This window comes from Homalodisca vitripennis, chromosome 2 (genome assembly GCF_021130785.1).
Source record: "Homalodisca vitripennis isolate AUS2020 chromosome 2, UT_GWSS_2.1, whole genome shotgun sequence".
Taxonomy (NCBI): Eukaryota; Metazoa; Arthropoda; class Insecta; order Hemiptera; family Cicadellidae; genus Homalodisca; species Homalodisca vitripennis.
Window position 1 is genome coordinate 175169418 of NC_060208.1, and position 21402 is coordinate 175190819.

At 34.2% G+C, this 21402-nt stretch overlaps 1 protein-coding gene across 1 annotated transcript; it reads left to right on the forward strand.

Annotated features, from left to right (window-relative positions):
- Nucleotides 1–918: 918 nt before the first annotated feature.
- On the forward strand, nucleotides 919–19641 carry LOC124355908 (putative glucosylceramidase 4). The gene is made up of 11 exons (XM_046807061.1): nucleotides 919–1108; nucleotides 3800–3858; nucleotides 4525–4740; nucleotides 5867–5993; nucleotides 12357–12489; nucleotides 12595–12752; nucleotides 14288–14534; nucleotides 15052–15202; nucleotides 16815–16879; nucleotides 17441–17829; nucleotides 19500–19641. Coding segments are annotated over exons 1-11 (1650 nt in total). The 5' UTR covers nucleotides 919–1106; the 3' UTR covers nucleotides 19603–19641.
- The last annotated feature ends 1761 nt before the right edge of the window (nucleotides 19642–21402 follow it).

Below are 21402 nucleotides of genomic sequence, written 5' to 3' on the forward strand. Positions count from 1 at the left end.
TTTGATTTCTCTCTGTCTGTCTGTCTGTCCGCGCAATATTTTGAGAACGAACAGACCTTAATAATTCAGATTTTGCATGAAGCCTCTTTTCTGTATGAGCAGCATCGACGTCGATGATGGCGCATGCCACTCTAAGGCATTTTGCTGAGTGTCATCTAATAATTTTACATTGGCCTAACGGGTAACCATGATGGCAACGAGAAAACCAAAAAATGAATATAATTGTAAAAACACTAAGTACAACCATATGGCATTATAAAATGTGACATAATAATACATGTACTGTAATGAACTATAGACGATGCTTTGTAAGCAACCTCAGCGAAGCATTTTACGAGACACCTAGTGTGACGTAACTGTAATAAAAATACTGAACAAATATTAATTCTTAAACCTCGACTTCCCAGAAGAGACTATATTTTTAAATTTTTAACTAAAAATATCTCGACTATTTTTCCTTTGTGTCATCGTTAAAACATTATCGGTGGGAGTGAACTTTTATCGTACTCCTAACAGATATAAGAGTCTTTAGGAGAAAACTTACACATTTTATGACCTGTCCTGTGGTGATATTAGGAGACTTTATTCAACTTTGAAGTCTTTATCTTCTTCAATCGTATTCTCTCCTTTTGTACACATTCTGCTTAACAATAGTTGGGGTAGCATACGCTACTCATCATGCCCCCCCCCCCCCCCCCCAATGCTGAAGGGGATATCTCAGACTTCTGAAGCGTAACCTTTTATAATTTACCTTAGTAAGATGACGATGAAAATTAGGAATATTGGGTCATTAATCTTACATAACCAATATACAGTTGTGAACACTATACAATACAACCTCTTGAAATTTGTTCTATCAGCTACGTGAATCATTGTTACTTTATCAGACTCTTCATTCTGACAGACGTATCCGTCTTGGAATATTGTGTATAAAACGCATCTATCGAGTAAATTCACATTATAATGACAAGTCAGCATATTTTACGGTTTCTGTATGTGATCTAATCTTATGTAACAGTCAGTAAAGCGTGGTCTGTGTTACGATATAATCTTGTGTTTGCGTTGGAAATATTTTGTTACTACAGTGCAATCAGCAGTGAAAACAGATGTAAGTTTTGATTGTTTCATTTTCTATTATCTATCACAAAACATTAAATACGCTTGTATTACTTTTTATTATGAAGGATAACAATATTTCCAACAGATATATAAACTTGTATAACTTATACGTATATTATAGACGGTGTTCATAAATTACGTTATCAAACTTAACCAGAAGCTTTTTCAGGTTGGAATAAAATAAGAAATGTTACATAACTCTTATCTGTGTAAGCCATAATTTTGCAAATTTGCAAGAATATTTATTCTACTCTAATTTATTGCTAAATATTAAAACAAAGTTTTAGTTGTTTAAACATTTCTATACCAAATCTCACGATAAAGTTCAAAGAATTATAAAACGTTTGGTACTTTAATCGTTACAATCAGATAATAAAAAACTAAATTGAATGTTAATAGCTTAATAGCCGGCTGTAATTAAATAAAATAACCTTGAGTTTTTTTCATAAGTTTAATTTTAAACTTAATTCAGTTCCGATATTTGTGTGGTTCTTTGTTGTACTTCACCGTTTAAATATTTAAAAAAATAACCTATAAAACTTGTGAAAAACTAAAAGGTGTTTCGATGTGTTATATCTTTATATCTTTAAAATGCCCATAACGGTACGATCAAAAATAATGCCCTAAAACTGCATGATGTTTAACATTGTCCATATAGAGGAAAACTGAAGATCATTTTACTACAACCGGTTCCGGTTGTAGTAGAAATTTATATGGGGTGTACGTTTAATTGTATATGGAATTTATAAGGAATTTGGGATATGGAATGTATGACTTTATTCACCATAACATGACAAACCACTAATACAAGTTATAGTCATGTTCATGTTCATTACTTATAATAAATAAGAATTATTATGTGGTTATGATCAAATACATATGTCTCTTATGTATAATTTAAAACTTTTCTTTTTGAAACACAAATGTAGTACCGGCATGGCAAATACCCGTATATATGTTACTTAGCCCCTTCTAACGTAATTGTAATTTATTTTCACTGGTCTTTTTATTACCCCACACCAAACCTATCAAGATTTTCAAATGTTTGCATACATTCTCTCTCGGTCGTTCGTATTCGGACTCTCCTGATTTTTATTATTTTATGTAAAAGGAACTATTCAATCGATGTTATCTTCACTTAACATCAGCCAGGGTCTGCCCTATTACATAGATAAGTCGGAGCTATTAGGAGATAAGATTGGAAGGTTACCAGACACCAATCCTTGTAAGTTAAACTTCTGCAGAATATAAATCCATTAATAACGATTAGTTTCGTATGCTTAGTGCTCTAACTATGCAAGGTTTAATGTGGGCTGACAAAACATACTCCATTTTACACTATTTAAAGCTGTCTAAATAAAACCATATTTTCTATGTGGTTTGGTTAAATTTTGCAGATTTCCCGAAAAATAGAACAAAAATATGTTAGACAGGCGCGGGGTGTTTTCACACCCCCAGCTGAGTAAATGTAGAGACAACAACAGGAAGGGGTAGCTGCAATTCTACGCTTCTAAGCAGTTACAAGTTAACTCATATCAATTCACGTCAATATGTTGTAGTGAAAAGAGGGTTCGAAATGCCCTGGGGTGTCATCAGACCCCTTCTCCAGTACATGTGTTTTGCTGCTGTCGGAACTTCTCCATTTAATTAATTATCATTGTAAAGTGATGCTCGTGTTTTATTTGCTATTTTCTGTACAGTTGACAATTTTTATAATGGATTCATTCACGAGATATGAATCTAAGCCAGAACTAGGCAATATATCTAAATATATAGGATGAAGTTGATAACTTTCTTATTGAGCCGGAATCGATTGCATAAATTCCATTGTAGGAAGAAACAATCAACAAAGCAAATAAGGAAATTTCATGCATAGTGTGTCCATGGATCAGGAACATAAAAAAAGGTAATTACTATGCAAAATATAGTAAACCAATGTGGATAACGCACGTGAAAACTGCGTTTGAAGAGTACTTAAAATCCGAAGCTTGTCCAGAATAAGGACTACCGTAATTGAATAAATCTTCTGCACAAATAATTCATTAATTTCCCCCAGTTAATTCCACGTATTTTTAATACTTCATATTTTGCTGTTAATTATAAGCAGTGAATTTGATAAATTAAACAAATTTATGAAAAACGTGTGTTATGTTTTTGCAAACATAGAAGGTATATTTTAAGTGTTCAAAAGTTAAATGAGCAAAATAAGTATCATTATAAACCAAACTAAAATATATTTAAAATACATTTTCAATGTTACTTTACATTTGTATAATGGTATAAGCTTGCTATAATCTTAATTTTCTAAACCAATTTATTAAAAAGCTGTACATTTTTACACCAACTTTTAAGGATTGAAAAGAATGCAGGTCACATTTTTTTCAATCTAGTGAAAATACTTCAATCAGTGATGCAATAATTAAATAAAACCTACGTTATAATAAAACACATAAATACTTAACAAAGCATTTTGGTACGTGTATTAAAATGTACTAATGGGGTCTGGTACATCCCCGTGTCAGTAGTGGTATCACACATATCCGCCGCCAGTACTTATTAGTCCAAATTCTTTTTTTCTTTAGTATTTGGGCGCTATAAGAAACATATACTCAATTTTAACACGCGTTTCGGGTTTATAAACCCAGAGATGGAACTAACTTTTTTGTTTTGTATTTTTCAGGAAATTTATAAAAACTGAAATGTTGTTCATCTGGTTGATCATTCTTTTCAGCATAAAAGGTTAGTGAAATGCTGTTGTCTTCATACTTGTAAAATAAGAAATAAGTTATTAGTAAAACTTAGTTGTATAAGGTATAGTTTTACAATTCATAAAATACTTGTGTTTTAGCATTCTATACAGGCCACTCAAATAATATATACACACTTTTTAGCAAAAGATAAAATAATTTTCTACGAACACTTCAATCTAGTTTGTTGAGTGATCTCTAAAATAATATAAATATTATTTTGTCTTAAAACATGATCATAAACATTTTTATACCTTCAGAATATTTTGATTTTTATTCAGTACTAGATTTTGTTTAAGGTGAGGGCCTTATTTGCTCTTTAGTATAAATGCCATAATTTCAGCTTTTAAAGGCAAATCTTCTTTGCTAAAACTACTCTACTTGCGCAAATATATACAATGTAATTTTAATTATGGGGTTGGTTTAAAGTTATCTCTTACAGTATCAACAACACATCCCTCTTTTGAAAGTAAATTAAAAATAGTCATTGTATTTGCACTAACCACAGCAAGGTAACACGGAGTTTACGTTGTGGACATTATTGTGGTTTGAGAGGAAGTTCAAAAGCACCTAAATACTCGGCAATATTTAATACACTTTACTTTTTATATTTTCGTTGCTTCAACTGTTATCATAAGTCTTTGGTACGCTCTGCCAGGAACGTCAGTTCTGGGTGACCTTGGCTGTATACCACGTCAGGGGGACCCGGGTCAGGGCTATGTCTGTGTGTGTAACTCTACCTACTGCGACACTATAGAGAGACCTACTCCTCTACCCCTGGGACATTACCACTGGTACAGTACCAGCAACTCTACCCCAGGCTTCTCCCACACTACGGGTACCTTCATGAACGTCTCCTTCGACAACGTCACTGGTAAGTCGTTTGATTGATGTAGTAGTGGCGAGAACTTTTAATTAGCTAAATTTCAGTTCACCCGAAAGGAATAATAAATGTTAGGAGCAATTGTTCTAGCCTCACGGATATACCAGCTTAAATGTCATTGTCTCTTTCTCCACCCGCGGCATTTCAAAACATACATACTTGCTCGTACTTGCTGGTAAGCCATGTAACATTCTGTCATTTTCCAATCTGGTCACGTTAAGTTCTGCCAAAAATCACTATGGCAGCTCGTCTTTTACTGACTAAGACAGAACTCATTTCTATCACTAAGCGACAAGCAACATCCCAAAAATAGTAATTTGAAACGGAAAGATGACACTTGATATCCCGAATAAGCAGTCATTAACATCCTATTACACATTTCCGGTTTCTTTGCCCAAACGTCATTATTTAACACTTAATATACACACAACAATAGTAGAACATTCTTCTATCAGTTTTGCACAAATTAATAAAATATATATAATATAATATATAATATAATAAATTATTTCCATTTTATCGTTACATGTAAGAAACTGCAGTTTTACCAGATGTAGATTTAAAAATGATTTTTTACAGAACTCGAAGTTCAAAGATCATGTACACATTGTGGTGATTTCTAAAATAAAAATTATGAATTCCAATAAGATAAATGTTATAATCGTAATGTTTGGAATGTTTTTTACCAAAGTTTGGACTTACTCATTGAGTTCTATGTTGTATTTGTATTATTTAAGGCTGATCCTTATTGTGAACTTTGTGGTTGATATTTATGCTGTTATTTAATTAGTGAATTTTCTCTCACATTTATAAAATTATGTAATTTATTATGCACATTACTTTTGATCCTTTGAAAACTAATAGAACAAAATTAAGTTATAAAAGTAAACATTAATTCTCGCTTTTCAGTAACAACAGAAATAACTGTTAATGTTTATTTAAATTGTAAAATCACTAATATAGTTAATGTTACCCTCATGTTCAGCTCGTTGCAAAATTATTTCGTGCTCAGGAAATTGTTTTAACATTTCAGTTCAATTCCAGGACTTTAATTACACTATAAATATTGTTAAATAAGTTTAGTTAGTTCATTATATTATTTTATTCATTATTTTAGATGTGGTCTTCAAAATCAATACTTCAGTACGATTCCAGGAAATAATTGGTTACGGAGCGTCCTTCACAGATACTTCAGGAATCCATCTGGCATCCTTACCTACTGGTGCTCAGAATAACATGATCGAGTGAGTAACGTAACTCATTAAAGTAAAACAACAGGATACAAACTTTACAGGTTCTTGAGGATTTTTGAACGTAAAAATGGAAAGGAATTGCTGAAAACTGTGAGATGCAAAAGTGAGGTATCGTCGAATCAGATCGTAGCTGTTTAAATAAGTCTAAATACGTATTAACATTTAAACAACAGAAGCAAATAATTAGTACACAATTGTAACAGTTGCATTACATATGTAAATGATAATATAACATTGCTCTTTTGATTCTTATATACAAATAATGTAATTTACTTTATCTAAATACATCACATGAATAATCATTGCGTAAAGATCTTTGTTGCTTCGTCATTCTGACCGGAAACATAACTTGTTTATAAATCCACATTTAATAATACAAACCACAAAGTACTAAAATATATAAGTGTAGTTGACATATCATATAGACTATTAAAGAGAAAGTCAGGCGCGAGATCTAGATGGCGGCTCTATCCTAGTGTGGTCAATACAGATTGAAAACTCTACATTATTGAACTTTGTTTAATTCGGTTATATTAATGAATTTGTATTTAATAAAACTATTTTAATAGAAATATTTACAAAATAATGACTTAGATCAAATAGTAAATAAAAATAGTATTAATTCAAGCATAATTAGAGCAAATATTAACCTTATGTGGACGGTTTCATGACAATCGTCTATGCTTTCCGTTTCATTTCACGTCGAATTATTGTTAGTACAATTCTTGATATATTAAGGGCTCGCTGAGGATAACCATCTTTATTCAGCAAGTATCAAACCAAACCACTAATAAAATATATCTGCGTATACAAGAATGTATAAGGGACAGAACTATTGTGTGATTGGTTATAGCTTGACCAATCAACGACCTATATGACAAAACAGAAATCACTATGCCTTCTTTATCACAGGCTGCCAGTTTGTTTATAATAACACGGTACCTTCTTTGCTTGAAGTTATTTTCTTGCAAGAATAGTAAAGGAAAGTGTATCAAATAATCAAGAATTAATATATATTTTATAAATTATGTTATACATTTGTTAATCTTTTAACTGTGCCTTAATATGTGACACTGTAGTGCATAAAAAATGTGTATTCGACATATAATTAAAGAAAGGTTTTTTTCAACTTTAGATTATCTTCAGGGACCAGAGTATAATTTTATTTGATTTAACTAAAAAAAATGTCAACGGATAAATGGTTGGAGGCGATATCATCGATGACTACTTTTCAGTCAATGCAAAAATATTGCTAATGATTTGGGTCAATGTTTATTTCTTAGTCCCGCTGTCTCTCATGCTATTAAATCTGGCAACAAAGTAATTATATATCTGATGTGCTAAATTCCCCAGCTTATCAAGCATGTAAATATGTGTTTTGTTGCTGTCAGTAACGGCACTAATGTAACTTGCGAGGGGAAGGACTCTTATTGGTCACTTTTATTTATTGATAAGTCTAGTCTTATGGCATATCATCTGGATTCTGTATCAAAACTAAACGCTGTTCCTGCTGAGTATACAGCAACCAATTTGAATATTCCCTCTGAAAATTGCTTCTCTGTAAACTGCCCTCAGCAAAACACAACGGGTATGAATGCGGTATAACGTAATTGTGCATGCTAAGTTTAATATTTAATTATTTTTGTCTGCCACAGGTTAAAACATCGTTTTATTGATTAGTTTTATAACAGCCCCAGTCCTGATCGTGAGCATGCTGGCTCAATAAATAGTACTTTAGCTACTAAGTGCAGTGTAAATATGGAAGTCTGCATGTGAGGGAGTTGAATGCTTTAGAGACACTTCTACTTGTACTCAAGTAGTAAGTCCTCTCATGTTAAAAAAATCCTCGAATGAAAAATGGAGCTTGGTTAAATTAAATAAAAGGAAAAAAGGGATAAATCAAAGTTAGTTCTAAAGCAGTCAACTCATATTGAATGTAGCAATAGATTCTCTGGTTATGTTCAGAGCCTCAGGATTCGCAGGTTTCCTAATATGAGAAATGTATCTGGGTTGTGGAAACAAAGAAATCAGTATGTTAGAAACAGGTAAAACAAAGTGTCTCTAGAGCTGAAAAATGTAAAATTTATGTGTAAGGACAAAACTCAAAGTGGGGTCTGAGAAAAAATGGTTCAATTGCTCTTGAAGAAACTGTTGACTTACCTTGTAATAATTGTTATCAAACTGGAAGTTCTGACAGTGACACTATAAATAGTGAAAGTGGTTTGTTCTAATTTAAACAATATGTTATTGATAGGTGACTCTATGATCCGATATATGCTAGTATTTCAAGTTGTAAGAGAGGTGCTATGGTGGGAATGTTGCCCTGGTGGTAAAAATAAAAGATATAAAGGAGAAACTATTGAAGTATACCAACTATAATCTTTCAGTAATATATTTCCATGTTGGAATGAATAATCTCAAAATGTGGTATAGGGGACGGGCGGGTTACAACGGCGGCCATGGTAAGAGGGAGGTTCTCCACGACCTGGCTGACCTGTTGTTCACCACAAAAATTCATTTCCCCAATACCATGGTTTTTGTTAACAGCTTATTAATAAGATCTGATTTAACATACAGAGCTCTCTTTGACTTTAATGAACAAGTGAAACTGATGTGCAATAATTTTTATGTTGTTTTTTGTTGAGGCTAATTGTTGGGTGAAAGGCATCATCTAGCAAAGGATGGAAGACATCTTAAAAAAAACAGGCAACTGCCAGCTGGGGAAGTTGTTTTTGAGTGTTTTTACTGCAATTGGTGACCGGATTCAGGGGTTTCTCACTGTTGATGCAAACTTGGACAGTAATGAAAGTATTTTGGTCAGTGATAAAACTATTTTTATCTAAGACGGCCCAATCTAAAACCCTCTGTTGTGCCTCCCTAACTGCCAATAGTTCTTTTTTAGAGGCGATGTCTCGGGAAAACTGTGTAGATAATAATCGATCAACTCGCAATCTTAAGATAATTCATCATCACAACGTGCAGGGTCTCTCTTGAAAAATAGACAGTTTTCAAATATTTATTGATTCCGAAGATCCAGATATTGTTTGTTTATCTGAACACCATTTAAGAGATTATCAGTTTGAAGTAACATCTTTGCAGGGTTTTAATGGCATCACAGCTTTCTGTCGTAAATCTCTTCAAAAAGGAGGGGGTTTGTATATTTAGTAAACCTTCTATAAAATCTGAGGTCATAGATGTCTCACGTTACTGTCTAGAGGGTAAGTGTGAACTTGCTGCAGCAAGGTTTCAGTTTGGTAACAATCAAACCCTCCTTATTGTCGCTGCTTATAAACCACAGCCATTTTCTTCCTCAATGCAGGAGCACGACATTTTTTATGCACGTCTATCGGATTGTCTTGCAAAAGTGATGAGTTCAGAGGGTAAAACAATTGTTGTAGGTGATTTTAATGTCAATTTATCTGTTTCTTCATATTAAAGCTGACAACTTTTTGTACATGATGATCTCTCATGGGTTGGGAAATAAAATCACATCATACACTAGAGAATTTAAAAAACTCAAAGTCTTTGATAGACCATGTCTACACTGATCTTCCTGATTCCACTTGTAATGCCTCTGTTTTAATCACGGCATTGTCTGATCACCATGCTCAGGTGGTAATTGTTAAGTTATCACTTCCTGGGAACGCTAACCACCCCAGGTTTTTACTTAGGCGATCATTTTCAGAGGATAATATCCGTATTTTCAGGTATTTACTCATGAGAGAAACTTGGTCCACGGTCTATGAGGCAGATAAAATGGACGATAAAATGCTTATTTTTGGATCATCCATATCGTATTATTTTGATCAAGTATTTCCTAAGAAGAAAATTAGAATTCGTAAGAATGTCTCTCAAAAGGTAAAGTGTCTCTAAGTGTTTGATCAACTGAAACTTCGTGATGAGGTCATCCAGTGGTATCAATTGACTAAAGATTTGGAATTCTTCTGATGTGAGAAGACAGCATTATTCTATCATTAAAACGGCAATACAAGTCTAAAATTAGAATTGCAAAATCAGCTAAAGTGCTGGAGGAGATCCAGAACTCTTCAAATAAAGCAAAAAACTGTATGGGATATAGTGAATGAAAAATAGGGGAAAGAAAAAGCACCAATGCTTCGTTCCTCAAACCCATTAAGGATGAAGAGGGCGTTGATGTGAGTGATCCAAAGCTGGTCTCAAATATTATTAATAATTTCTTTATAAATGTTTCCCATAATGGTTTCACTTCTACTGGGGGAGTTTTTTTCAGATTATCTTTCCTGCTATAAACACCTATTCTTTGTTTTTTTACTCCTGTTTGTAGGAAGGAAATGTCAGACATTATAAAATCTTTAAAAGCAAAGCCATCCTCAGGCTATGACAACGTGTCATCTAAAGTGCTTAAGTCATGTTGGGAATCCCTTGCTGAACCACTTGTGCATCTCGTTAACTGTTCTTTTGAAAGTGGAATCTTTCCAGATGTGTGTAAAACTAGCTATCGTAAAGCCATTGCACAAAAGAGGAAAAGTTGATGATCTCGATAACTTTAGACCGATCTCCATTGTTTCAACGTTCTCTAAGGTTTTTGAAAAGGCAGCTTTGAGTAGATTATGGTCTTTTCTGATTCAAAATAACATTTTGTTCAGCAACCAGTTTGGATTTGTCAAAGGGGGGTCAACTGTCAATGCTATGTTTACTTTCATTGATAAAGTCATCAAGGCTCTGGATAGAGGCAAGTTTGCTTCTGGTGTATTTTTCGATTTGCGAAAGGCATTCGACATGGTTCCTCATGAGCATCTACTAAAGAAGCTTGAGAGCATTGGTATACGTGGTGTCGCAAAGCAGTGGTTTTCTTCTTACTTGAAAGAACGTCGACAAGTTGTAGAGTTGCCTTTTGTGGATGGAAACACTTTAAAGCATTGGTATTCTGATGTGCAAACTGTTAAGGCGGGTGTACCCCAGGGTTCCATTCTGGGTCCTCTTTTGTTTATTTTATATATTAATGATCTTAGAAGATGTATCTCAGATGCCCACTTGTGCTTGTTTGCGGACGACACATCAATTGTGATAGAGAGCCAATGTCGTGAAATCATGGAGGTCAAAACCTTTGTAGAATCTAACCGGATAGTCCAATGGTTCCAAGAAAATGGATTAGTTATCAACACTAATAAAACCACATTACTTGAATTTGCTATCACAAGAAAGCATAATGATGACCTTAGTGTTTGGGTTGATGATGTAGAAGTCTTTTCTGAACAAAGCGTTAAGGTTTTTGGGCTTATCTATTGACAGAAATTTAAGTTTTTCCTGTCATATAAGCGACGTGGCGCAGAGGATAAGTTCTGGAATATTTGTACTGCGTAGGCTTTCTCATTTTGTAAACACTGATGTTCTACTTACAACATATTATGCACTTATTTTTCCTTTCCTTTCTTATGCGGTAACCATCTGGGGTTCCGAGAGATGCAATACGCATTGTATCTTTGTCTTGCAGAAGAGGGCAATGCGAATTGTTTCTGGCATTCGTCAAAGAGAGTCTTGTAAATCTGTTTTTAAAAAGCTTGAAGTTCTGACATTTCCTTGTGTTTACAATTTTTACATTTTGATGTTTTTTAAGCTGAACCATGGTATTTTTCAATCTCTTGTCCCTCAATCTGGATATAACCTGCGAAACAAACAAAAACTGAATATTCCTTATCATACCACTTCCTTCTTTAAACATCACACCTATCACAGTGCCATATCATTGTTTAACGCTCTCCCTGATCACCTTAAATCTAACTTGGATCTAAACTATTTTAAAAGAAAGCTCAAGTCATTTCTAATTGAAAATTGTTTTTATTCTATAGAAGAGTATATTAAAGGTAGATAGAGTACCATACATAGATACACATAGATTGCTAGTAGTTTTTAGTTATATTTACTTTGACGCAAGCCAATGCATGTACTTATGTTATTATGGCAATAAAGAAATTTTGACTTTGACTTTGACCAACGGATACATCATTTTACTGTCAATTTTTAAGGATAGAATAACCCAGATAACCCAGTGATTTGTAGCAACACAAAGAATATTTGTAAAAATATTAAACATTGGCAAGCAATATATCAATTTGATATACCGTTTGAAATTTTTCATAGTTTATATTAACATCATGCAGGCTACATTAACAAACAAAGCAAATGTAGCATGGTTTCTAAGACATGTTTGTTTTTTATATTCATAAGAAAGTTTCACTGTACTTATATACCAAAACCAATCTTCAAGGATTGGAGTGTATTTAATAAATCTGAGAACACAATTCGTTTAATGTTATTCTATCATGTCACGCCTCAAAAATGTATGTTAAGAATAAATCATGTCGCTCATTTCAGATCGTATTTTGGAACATCAGGCATTGAGTATAATCTCGGACGGCTTCCTATTGGTGGAACTGATTTCTCCCCTAGACCTTATACTCTTGATGATGTTCCTTTCGATGAAAGACCTCCAATACTTCAATCTTACTGAAGAAGACCATAATTATAAGGTGAGACTTTAACTTCTAAGATTTGATAACGGGTCTTGACTACAGCTTGAATAGATTACCTTCAGAGATGCTTACCCTTGCAGATTCCTTTCATCAAGAAGGCCATGTCTGTGAGTGAGCGAGGGATAAAGCTGATAGGCTGCACCTGGATGGCTCCAGCATGGATGAAAGACAACGACAATAATCACAGTGGATACGTGAGAGCCAAGTATCTCCGCACCTGGGCACAGTACCACATCAAGTAAAAGATTTGTATCTCTTTCTCTCCCTTTGGTTAATCAATTAAAATGTAAAATGGTATGATATAGTTATGGTTGATGTTTTGTAAGTGACGCACTTATTTTTTTTATGTATCGTTATTTTTGCTTTCTAAACTAGCTAATATGTGGAATGTTTAAAACTAATATTTTACTATACATTCTGAACGCTTTCCATCATTAAAATGCTTTTCTTAACCACGAAAGTGTCCTTGCATTGGGCCGTCTACAGACACAAATGGTAATAATCTCTTACAGTAAATAAAGTTATAATCTTCTATTTCAGTTGCAATATGTACACAACCCTTTCGTCAGATTAATGTGTTGCCAGTGTACAAATATGAAATAGAAATTTGTTGTGTTTTTGTATTTTTATTTAACTTGTATTCAACTAAAGTTTTTCGCGAAATTCCCATGATCTGGGACCAAACAAACAGTAAGATCTTTGATCTTGAAGGAATAGAAAACAGCTTAAAAACCATCCAGGATAACTCTATGCCGCAGTAGAAGATTGGTAAGGTAGTGTTCAAGGCCTTTCCTTGGAAAACCCTTCATAAGCTCATTGTTTTTTTTTCCGGTCGGCGATGTTGTTTTCTTTTCTTTTTTAGTTTTTGTATTTGTATTTATTATTGTTCTATTACTATTTCATACACTTGCAGTAGCTTAGACTATACTGTAGTTTGTTTATGTTAGTCTGGATTATTATTGTTACTTTTGGAAAAGAGTTTAAAGTATCCTTACATAGTTAAATTACATGAAAAACATAAAACCAATATTTAAAACTTTTATTTGTTTTGTGAGGCCTTTCAATAGCGAGACTATCATCTTCAGACACACTTTTGTGATGTGTCTGAAGATGATAGCCTCGCTATTGAAAGGCCTCACAAAACAAATAAAAGTTTTAAATATTGGTTTTATGTTTTTCATGTAATTTAACAGTGAAATGTAATATAAGCTCCATCTACAGCAATCCTTACACAGTATTAATATTTGAATTTCCTTTTGAAGAGTTTTATTAATAATCCAAATATATGTTTTAATTTATTTAAAGTAAATCAGTATTTGTATAAGGTATTATAAGTACAGTTCACTATATAATTTTGGTTATTTACTCAGAATTGTTATTGCGCGAACACACACACACACACACACACACACACACACACACACACACACACACACACACACACACACACACACACACACACACACACACACACACACACTAATTAGTTTCTGCAATTTCAGCACCGGTGCCGCTTTTAGTCTGAGGGCCATCAGTAAACCATTCAAGCTTAGTCGGTCAAAAGGGTTTACATCTCTTGGACCAAGCCTTCCTGGGATGTGTCACTCACGGACCTTGGAGCCTTTATCAGAAACTTACATAAAAATGTGATTAGAGATCATGAGAACGCTCAGGCACAATACCAATTGCAAAGCATTGACACGTCTATTTGCGTAAACACGTGTTTATTATATTGCACTAAAGCATTGAAAATAATTTATCGGATGTAAACAGGTTTTTAGAAGCTTACCAGAAGCTTGGCATGGACATCTGGGCTTTGAGCGGGGGTAACGAAGTGATGCTATCGATGGTTCTGCCGATAGCTCTCAACTCTCTAAACAGCACCTTGGTGACGGCTCCTATCCAGAGACTTTGGCTCAAGGAGCATCTCAAGCCGTTGCTGTTGGCTTCGAACTTCAGTAACGTCAAGTTTGTGGCTTTAGATGACGCTAGAGTCTTTGCTCCGTACTGGTTGTCTCGAGTAAGATTTTGTTTACCTTATATGTACTGATCGTAACAATGTAAACACTGAGGCTGTTGCATAGCCTATCTTTAAAATGTATTAGGTTTTCATCATTGATGTACAAAAATAGTATTATCTCAGTAGTCTGGACGTTCGTTTACGCATTTACTCGTGTTCATTTATTTTGTATTACTCCAGAGTGGATACTTTTAATTTGATGTAATTAAGTTGAATTCTGTTGCCACCTTAATTAATTCAATTCAATACTGAAATCCAATAAAAAGTATATGAGGAGATCTAATGGCTAAAGTAAAAATCTACTTCAGACTAATTTTTTAGATTTTTATTTTATTTTTGTATCCTTTTTAAAAAATCAAATTGAATTTCTTGCAAAATTAAGCTTAAAGTATCTAATATGAGAGACGCATATCGATTTTCCATTAAAGCAAAATACGTAATATCAATAGGCCAAGACCATCATATCCAGTACTGTGTTGACAGAGATACCGTATCTCATCTATCGTTATCTCTCCAGTTCGCAGAAGATCCTGAGGTGTACCAATACCTGGACGGTGTGGCACTCCATTGGTACTTCGACTGGTTATCTTCGCCTTCCATCCTGACCGGGCTGCACCAGGACTTCCCGGACAAGATGATTATGTACACTGAATCCAGTATCAACTTCGGTATGACTCTCAGTATAGTGTTCAGATCAATACGAGCTTCAAGGTCAAACTAAAGAACTATACTACTGGAACGCGCACTACCCATAAGCCACATGTTGTGTTTTCCGGTCGCACACAGCTGTGCGTTTCGGGTGTATCCATGGACTTGCAGGCGCTTAAAGTGGGCAAGAACTCGCCGAGTTGCTAACTTCTAAAATAATAATTCTCACCAATATTAATTTCTGTATTGCCAAATTATTGACAGGGTTACCCAAATAACTAAAAGTACGGTAAGGCTGTTAATAATTAAATTAATAAGCTATCGTTTTTTATCATGAACAATAATTATATAGTTGAGTAAAACATGCTTATCACTCAATTATTTCATCCGCATTGATCCAAGATATCAATGTTGGTCGTTATAGCACTTATAAATGCATAAACTTATAAATCATTGCTAAAAACAATATCTACTGACCTACTCTACTTTATAATTATTGGATCTTTGTGATTTTCACCTACCTGTATTTTATTATTTGTTTGTTTTAACTTTCCATTGAATGATGACGATTTATTAAAAAAAAGTGGATTACTGTCACAAAGAGAACAAAATTTTAAGCCAACAAAACATGCTGTTTTTATGCAGTAAACAATTTACTGAACATGATTACCATTTAATTTGGGCTGACACACTAAGTAAATGTCTAAAAAATGAAGCAGTTCCAACAATGTTTTATTTTCAATCTCATATGCAACAGCCATTGGAGTTTGTACATTTTATGTAGTTTACTTTGAAATAAAATACTGTCATTAAAAAATTGCTTTTCTACCTGGGAAATATTTTAATGTCTGTAATCTTCGTTTGCGACTTTATAAGTAAAATACCAAGTCAAAATCTCAGTTATTTTCATATTGTACAAAAATCTGTTTTATTAATTAAAAATAAAAATCCACGGCAAAAAGCAGTTATTTTGTAATAATAAATAAATTGTGGTATCTAACAATATTATTAAGTCTAGAAGGCGTTTTAAAGTGATGTTAGATCATTACTAGAATGCCAGACATATGGGCGGAGTGATTTCTTGCCCATTTCCAGCGCCTGCAGACTCGGAACGCAGGCCAGGATTTCGGCTCGGTTTCTCCGGCCCAGAGCGCGTTCCATTAGTATAATTCGTTGGGTCAAACTTGAATCGAATCATATGATTTTATATAAACATATGACATTGATGATTTGAAACTTCCGTTGTCCTCCTCCGTAGGCTAGTGAATACAGTCACGGCTCTAACTGAGAGATCACGGGTTCAAATCCCGGGGAGGTCCAATCATGATAGGAATAACAGCCACAGTGACCAAAAACAAGCCAGCATAACCAAGAGCTGAGGCTTAAAAGAGAATAAAAAATAAAAACTTCCACTGATCTGAATACTACTTTAGTATATCGTTGGCCCCATCTTACTTGTATGATGCAACATCTAATTTTCCATTATGGTTAGTGAATATTTTTGTCACACAAGCAACATAAAAACAGGTAGAGAAGTTTTAAACGTTAGCTATTATTTGAAGCTTGGTAAATATTAGCATAATATACATAGATAATACTAATAAAATACTTATGTCTGTTTATTTTTTTCAGAACCCATATCTAAATATTTGGGCCCTTGGATAGTGGCAGCGACATATTCATACAATTTAATTGAGGTAATAAAACAATCGTTGCAGTTATAAATTAGCCTAATGTTTTCAATTGGCACCAATTAATTTCTGAGAAGTAACATGACCCTATTATAAATATTCTTTATTCAAGCAATGCTTAAGTCGTAATGTTTAAACATCCACATAAGTTAATAACTTGAAAATTTAAGATACTACTAAGGTAATAATTAAATACAGAGAACGTCGATAAGTATTTTAATTGAAAATATATAATTCGAACTATATTATAACTTTGTTGAAATTATTAGCGAAAATCATACTCACCCTACATATATTTAAATGGAAGGGAGAACAATCACATGAACATTCTGTATTTCTTTTCTTCGTTAACGTTGGTAATTTTGCCGTCATTAATAACATATGAATTTTTAAAGTAAATTCAAACATTTATTTGTTACTTTAAACCTGTTGAGGTTGAGTAAACTTACATCAAGCAATGAGAAACTTTTAAGATTTTACTTGTAAAACACAAATTTAATGGGTTTTTAATGTAGTGAGTTACAGGAAATCATTATTCAATATTGTATTTTCGTTGGTTTTATGCAGAATCTAAACCACTGGGCGCAGACCTACATGGACTGGAACCTGGCGGTGGACCACGAAGGAGGTCCCTCCCTGGGGCTCGACGTCGCGGGGGCGGTCGTGGTCAACAAAACTTCCGGAGAATTCTACAAACAACCGGTCTTCTACGCCCTCGGCCACTTCTCCAAATTCATCCCTCCAGGCTCTAAAAGACTCCAGGTGGAATCCAACCAGAAGAAAACCCCGAGGGCGGACGTTATTTTTATGTCCATGATGAAACATCCAGAAGAAGACGCGGAGTTGTATTCCTCGGCAGGAGCTTCTCCTGACCCGTGGCAATTCCTACCGTCCGTTGTGGACTGTCTAGCCACTACCAATTCCGACGGCAGCTACACTATTATAGTACACAGCACGTGCGTATCCTTTATAAAGTTTTAGCGTAATTAGCGCTATTGATTCCCTTGTATGACGACACTCATAGCTTAAACATGTTTTTGCTTGCCCTTCAATACCAAGAGAACGCTATGCCATCTTTAGTAGTCTGGAAAAGGGCGGTGAATATCCCCAGGTGGGGCATAATTTGTTGTTTTCTGCGGTTTACAGAATAGCTGAAACTGTAAGCTGTTTGGCATAGTGGTATAATTTTGGGGTGCGCAAAAAGCCTTACTTAAGTTCGTAGCAATAGGCCGCCCCTTAGAAGAAGAAGAGACGAAAACTTCTATCTGAATGATTACGTGCAACTTGACTTTCCGGTAATCTTTGCGTGACTGTTCTCCAACCCTCTCACATCTCATTGTACAACGTGACGTACCTTGCGGCCATCAAACATTATGTCATTGGAAACCTTCACTTAAATACTGCCCTCAAACAGACCTGACTGTAATTAGAATCAATGTTCCTCTTACATAATAGCACAAAATTCGGCGATACCGATAGGAGAAGGCATACAATGGCCATATCGTGATATAACTAACATTTTTCATTTCATTACTGACACAGATAAAACTCACCCAATTCTATAAATTGGGGCACGGCTAAGCACTCAGACTGCCCTCTGTGGAGAGGATCAGGTAGCACAGGTAACAAATATTTGTACGGTGACAAGTCATGTGGCGCAGCCCTAGTGTCGGGCCTCAGGACTAACTGGAATAAACCCCTGGACTTCAGTACACCACGTTCATATAGAGGATGTATCCCCTGTGTAATTAAAAACCAAAGCTAATACTTGTAAAATTTCGCTTGTGAAAATAAACCAAGGTTAATTAGCTGAGAGGTTAGAGTCCAAGTTATTATTTCCGCTAGGATTCTGGTTCAAATCATGGTTTGGGCAAATAATAACAAACCATTACCTGTATCTAACCTGAACTAATGGGAAAACATTTCTAGGTTAGTACTCTAGATAATCCATTCAAAAAGTAAAGTTTCATCAATACCTTCAACTCGATATCTTTAAATTCATGTGCGTAACACAGAGTGGTATTACACGTCTTTGATTATACGTAACTTACAATTTCTTAAAAATACATGATACGGAAATTACAGGTCAAAGTGTTTGCTTGTGTACATATATTTCTATTGCATTTGTAAACACTACTGCTATAAATTTCATAGCTTGTTTTATTCCAAAAATTGGTTATTTTACGATTTTGTGTATAATCATCAATAAGCCCGACATCGAAAGTTTAAAATGATACCAGTTTCAAATAGTTAAGACGATATTATTCCCTTTATATACCCACTTTTTATACGATAATATTCCCTTTTTATACAATAATATTCCCTGACATTATTCGTCTCCTTTCTCTCAAGATAATATTTTTGTTAAAAACCACTGCTCTCCGGTTTCAAAACAGTAGGAGAATTCCTGATGAATGTCTGGCAGGAGTTTCGTCTCTTAAAGATTGTGATATTATTTTACTTCAATGTTCATCGCCATTGGCTTCAAAAATAAAGGCAACAACCAGTGTTACCGGTCATGGTTGTGTTAAGAAAGGCAAGGCATTGAGTATTTTTTAAATTAACGAACTGGCGCACACGTTAAAATAGTTTGTTATAAAAGTAATAAAATATATGTTTTTTACAGGAGGAACGAGACGGCGCATGTGACTGTAGAAGTTTCAGACCATGGTTATATCGAAGTTGACATCGAGGCTTATTCCATCAACACCTTCGTGTACTGGCTGTGATTCTGGCTGTTGATTGACGATTAAAACTTTTCACTTTTGTCTGGTAATAATTTATTGATTTATCTTGGGGAAAATTATTAGAGTTCCTAAATTTTCATAACCAAAGAAGATATTAAATGCTTTGGGTTGTTTCCGCTTACAACTATTTTTGGTATTTTTTTATTTCGATTCATCATTCAAAGAGTAATCTTACCATTATTTTAAATAAAAATGCACTGTAACTTCTAAAACACTTTAGAACATATATGTATACCGACAATGACGTCGGTAATAGAAACCGAGAAATAATGATTTAACTAAACATGCGCAGCTGGGGTACCAATACTGTGCTATCCTAAACTACGTATTATTATCCTTTTCGCCTATTTTATTTCAGTTTGTATTAACCGTTCTAAGGTTCGTTCAATACATGAAGCTGGATACGTACAATATCACTGAAACGTTTTCTTTCGGAAGTGAAGAAGTGAAATATTATTAATAGTTATTAAATACGCCTATTCAAAGAACAAGTAGTTATGGTTCCTAAGAGTAGTTTAGAACTTACCTTTGCAACTGATATTTTATTGTACATTGGTTGTATTTATTCCGACATTACAGGTCCTCCATTACCTAACATCTCCCATCCCCTGCGAATATTATTTTTTTTCCTTTTCAATATTTTAACACAAAAATACATTATTCAACCCCCTGAAAGAACTCAGCGACGTGTTTCTGTTTATGGTGGTTGCTTTAACGTGTTGCAGGGATGATAATTTATTTTATATATTTACCTTGTATGCCATGTATTTAGATTTTCTTCCTACTAGTATCAGTAAACATAAACGATGATCGTTGAAGACACTTCGTTGAGAAGGATGTTAATGATCAGCAATGTAAACGACATAACACGTCTTGAAATCCAAATTCCAAGTTAAGTCCGAAGTGTTGCTAGGACAACTGACCATGTTTACAATTAATTATTATAACGATTTACGAATTGATGATCTAGTACTTTAAAACTTTATTCAAAGCACTTTCAACGTCAAAGATATGACCATCGGATACTACTTTAATGTAAATTATACAAACTAGTAAGTTCAGTTTGTTTAAATTTTGGCAAAATATTTGAAAACTAGGGAGTTTGGGATACGTTTAATCAAGAAAATATGAATTTTAGAAAAATCATACTAAAAATAAAACTTTCTGTAAATGACAGTAAAGGAGGAAATTTCCAAAATTTGCCTTTGTTATATGTTATAAAATGTATAACATTGCGTTTCGAGGATTAAAATATACTCTCTTCGTCACTTGTAAAAAGATTTAGTACATAAACATGCACTTAAAGTCTAAAAAGCGACAATGGACCACCACTAAAAAAAATGTATCATACCCGACCAGTACACCAACATCTTGAAGTCCAGACTGGAGAAATTATTATAAGCAGTGTCACTGCACAGAAGTCAAGGGCACAAACATCACGTCACACACGTACCAGTGAAAATGGATCACTGATAAGAAAATTAATGTCGAAATGTTCTGCAGTATCACGGCGCGTCGTCTGAAACAATTAAAACAAGAAAGTGGTGATCGAGAGGAAGAGGGGTAAAGAAGGCCTCCAGCCTTGTGTTTTGGTCCTAGGCCTCGCTATCGTGGTACTTGTACGAATTCTATTGACTGAGGTCCATTTGATTGTTAAATTTTTTAGGTTTCCTAGTTAATTGTGATTTTTTTTATAATGGTTGCTGAATTAACGTAGCCTAAACCGACGGTTGACTTAGCGGTTGGTCTGCTAATTTTATGTATGAAGCCTCAATAAGTATA

What these genes read in the sequence shown, in the direction of transcription:
- LOC124355908 (XM_046807061.1), top strand. An exon ending in CATTCTTTTCAGCATAAAAG is followed by an intron (nt 3,859 to 4,524) that starts GTTAGTGAAATG and finishes ACGCTCTGCCAG; the next exon opens with GAACGTCAGTTCTGGGTGAC. An exon ending in TGAATCCAGTATCAACTTCG is followed by an intron (nt 15,203 to 16,814) that starts GTATGACTCTCA and finishes TATTTTTTTCAG; the next exon opens with AACCCATATCTAAATATTTG.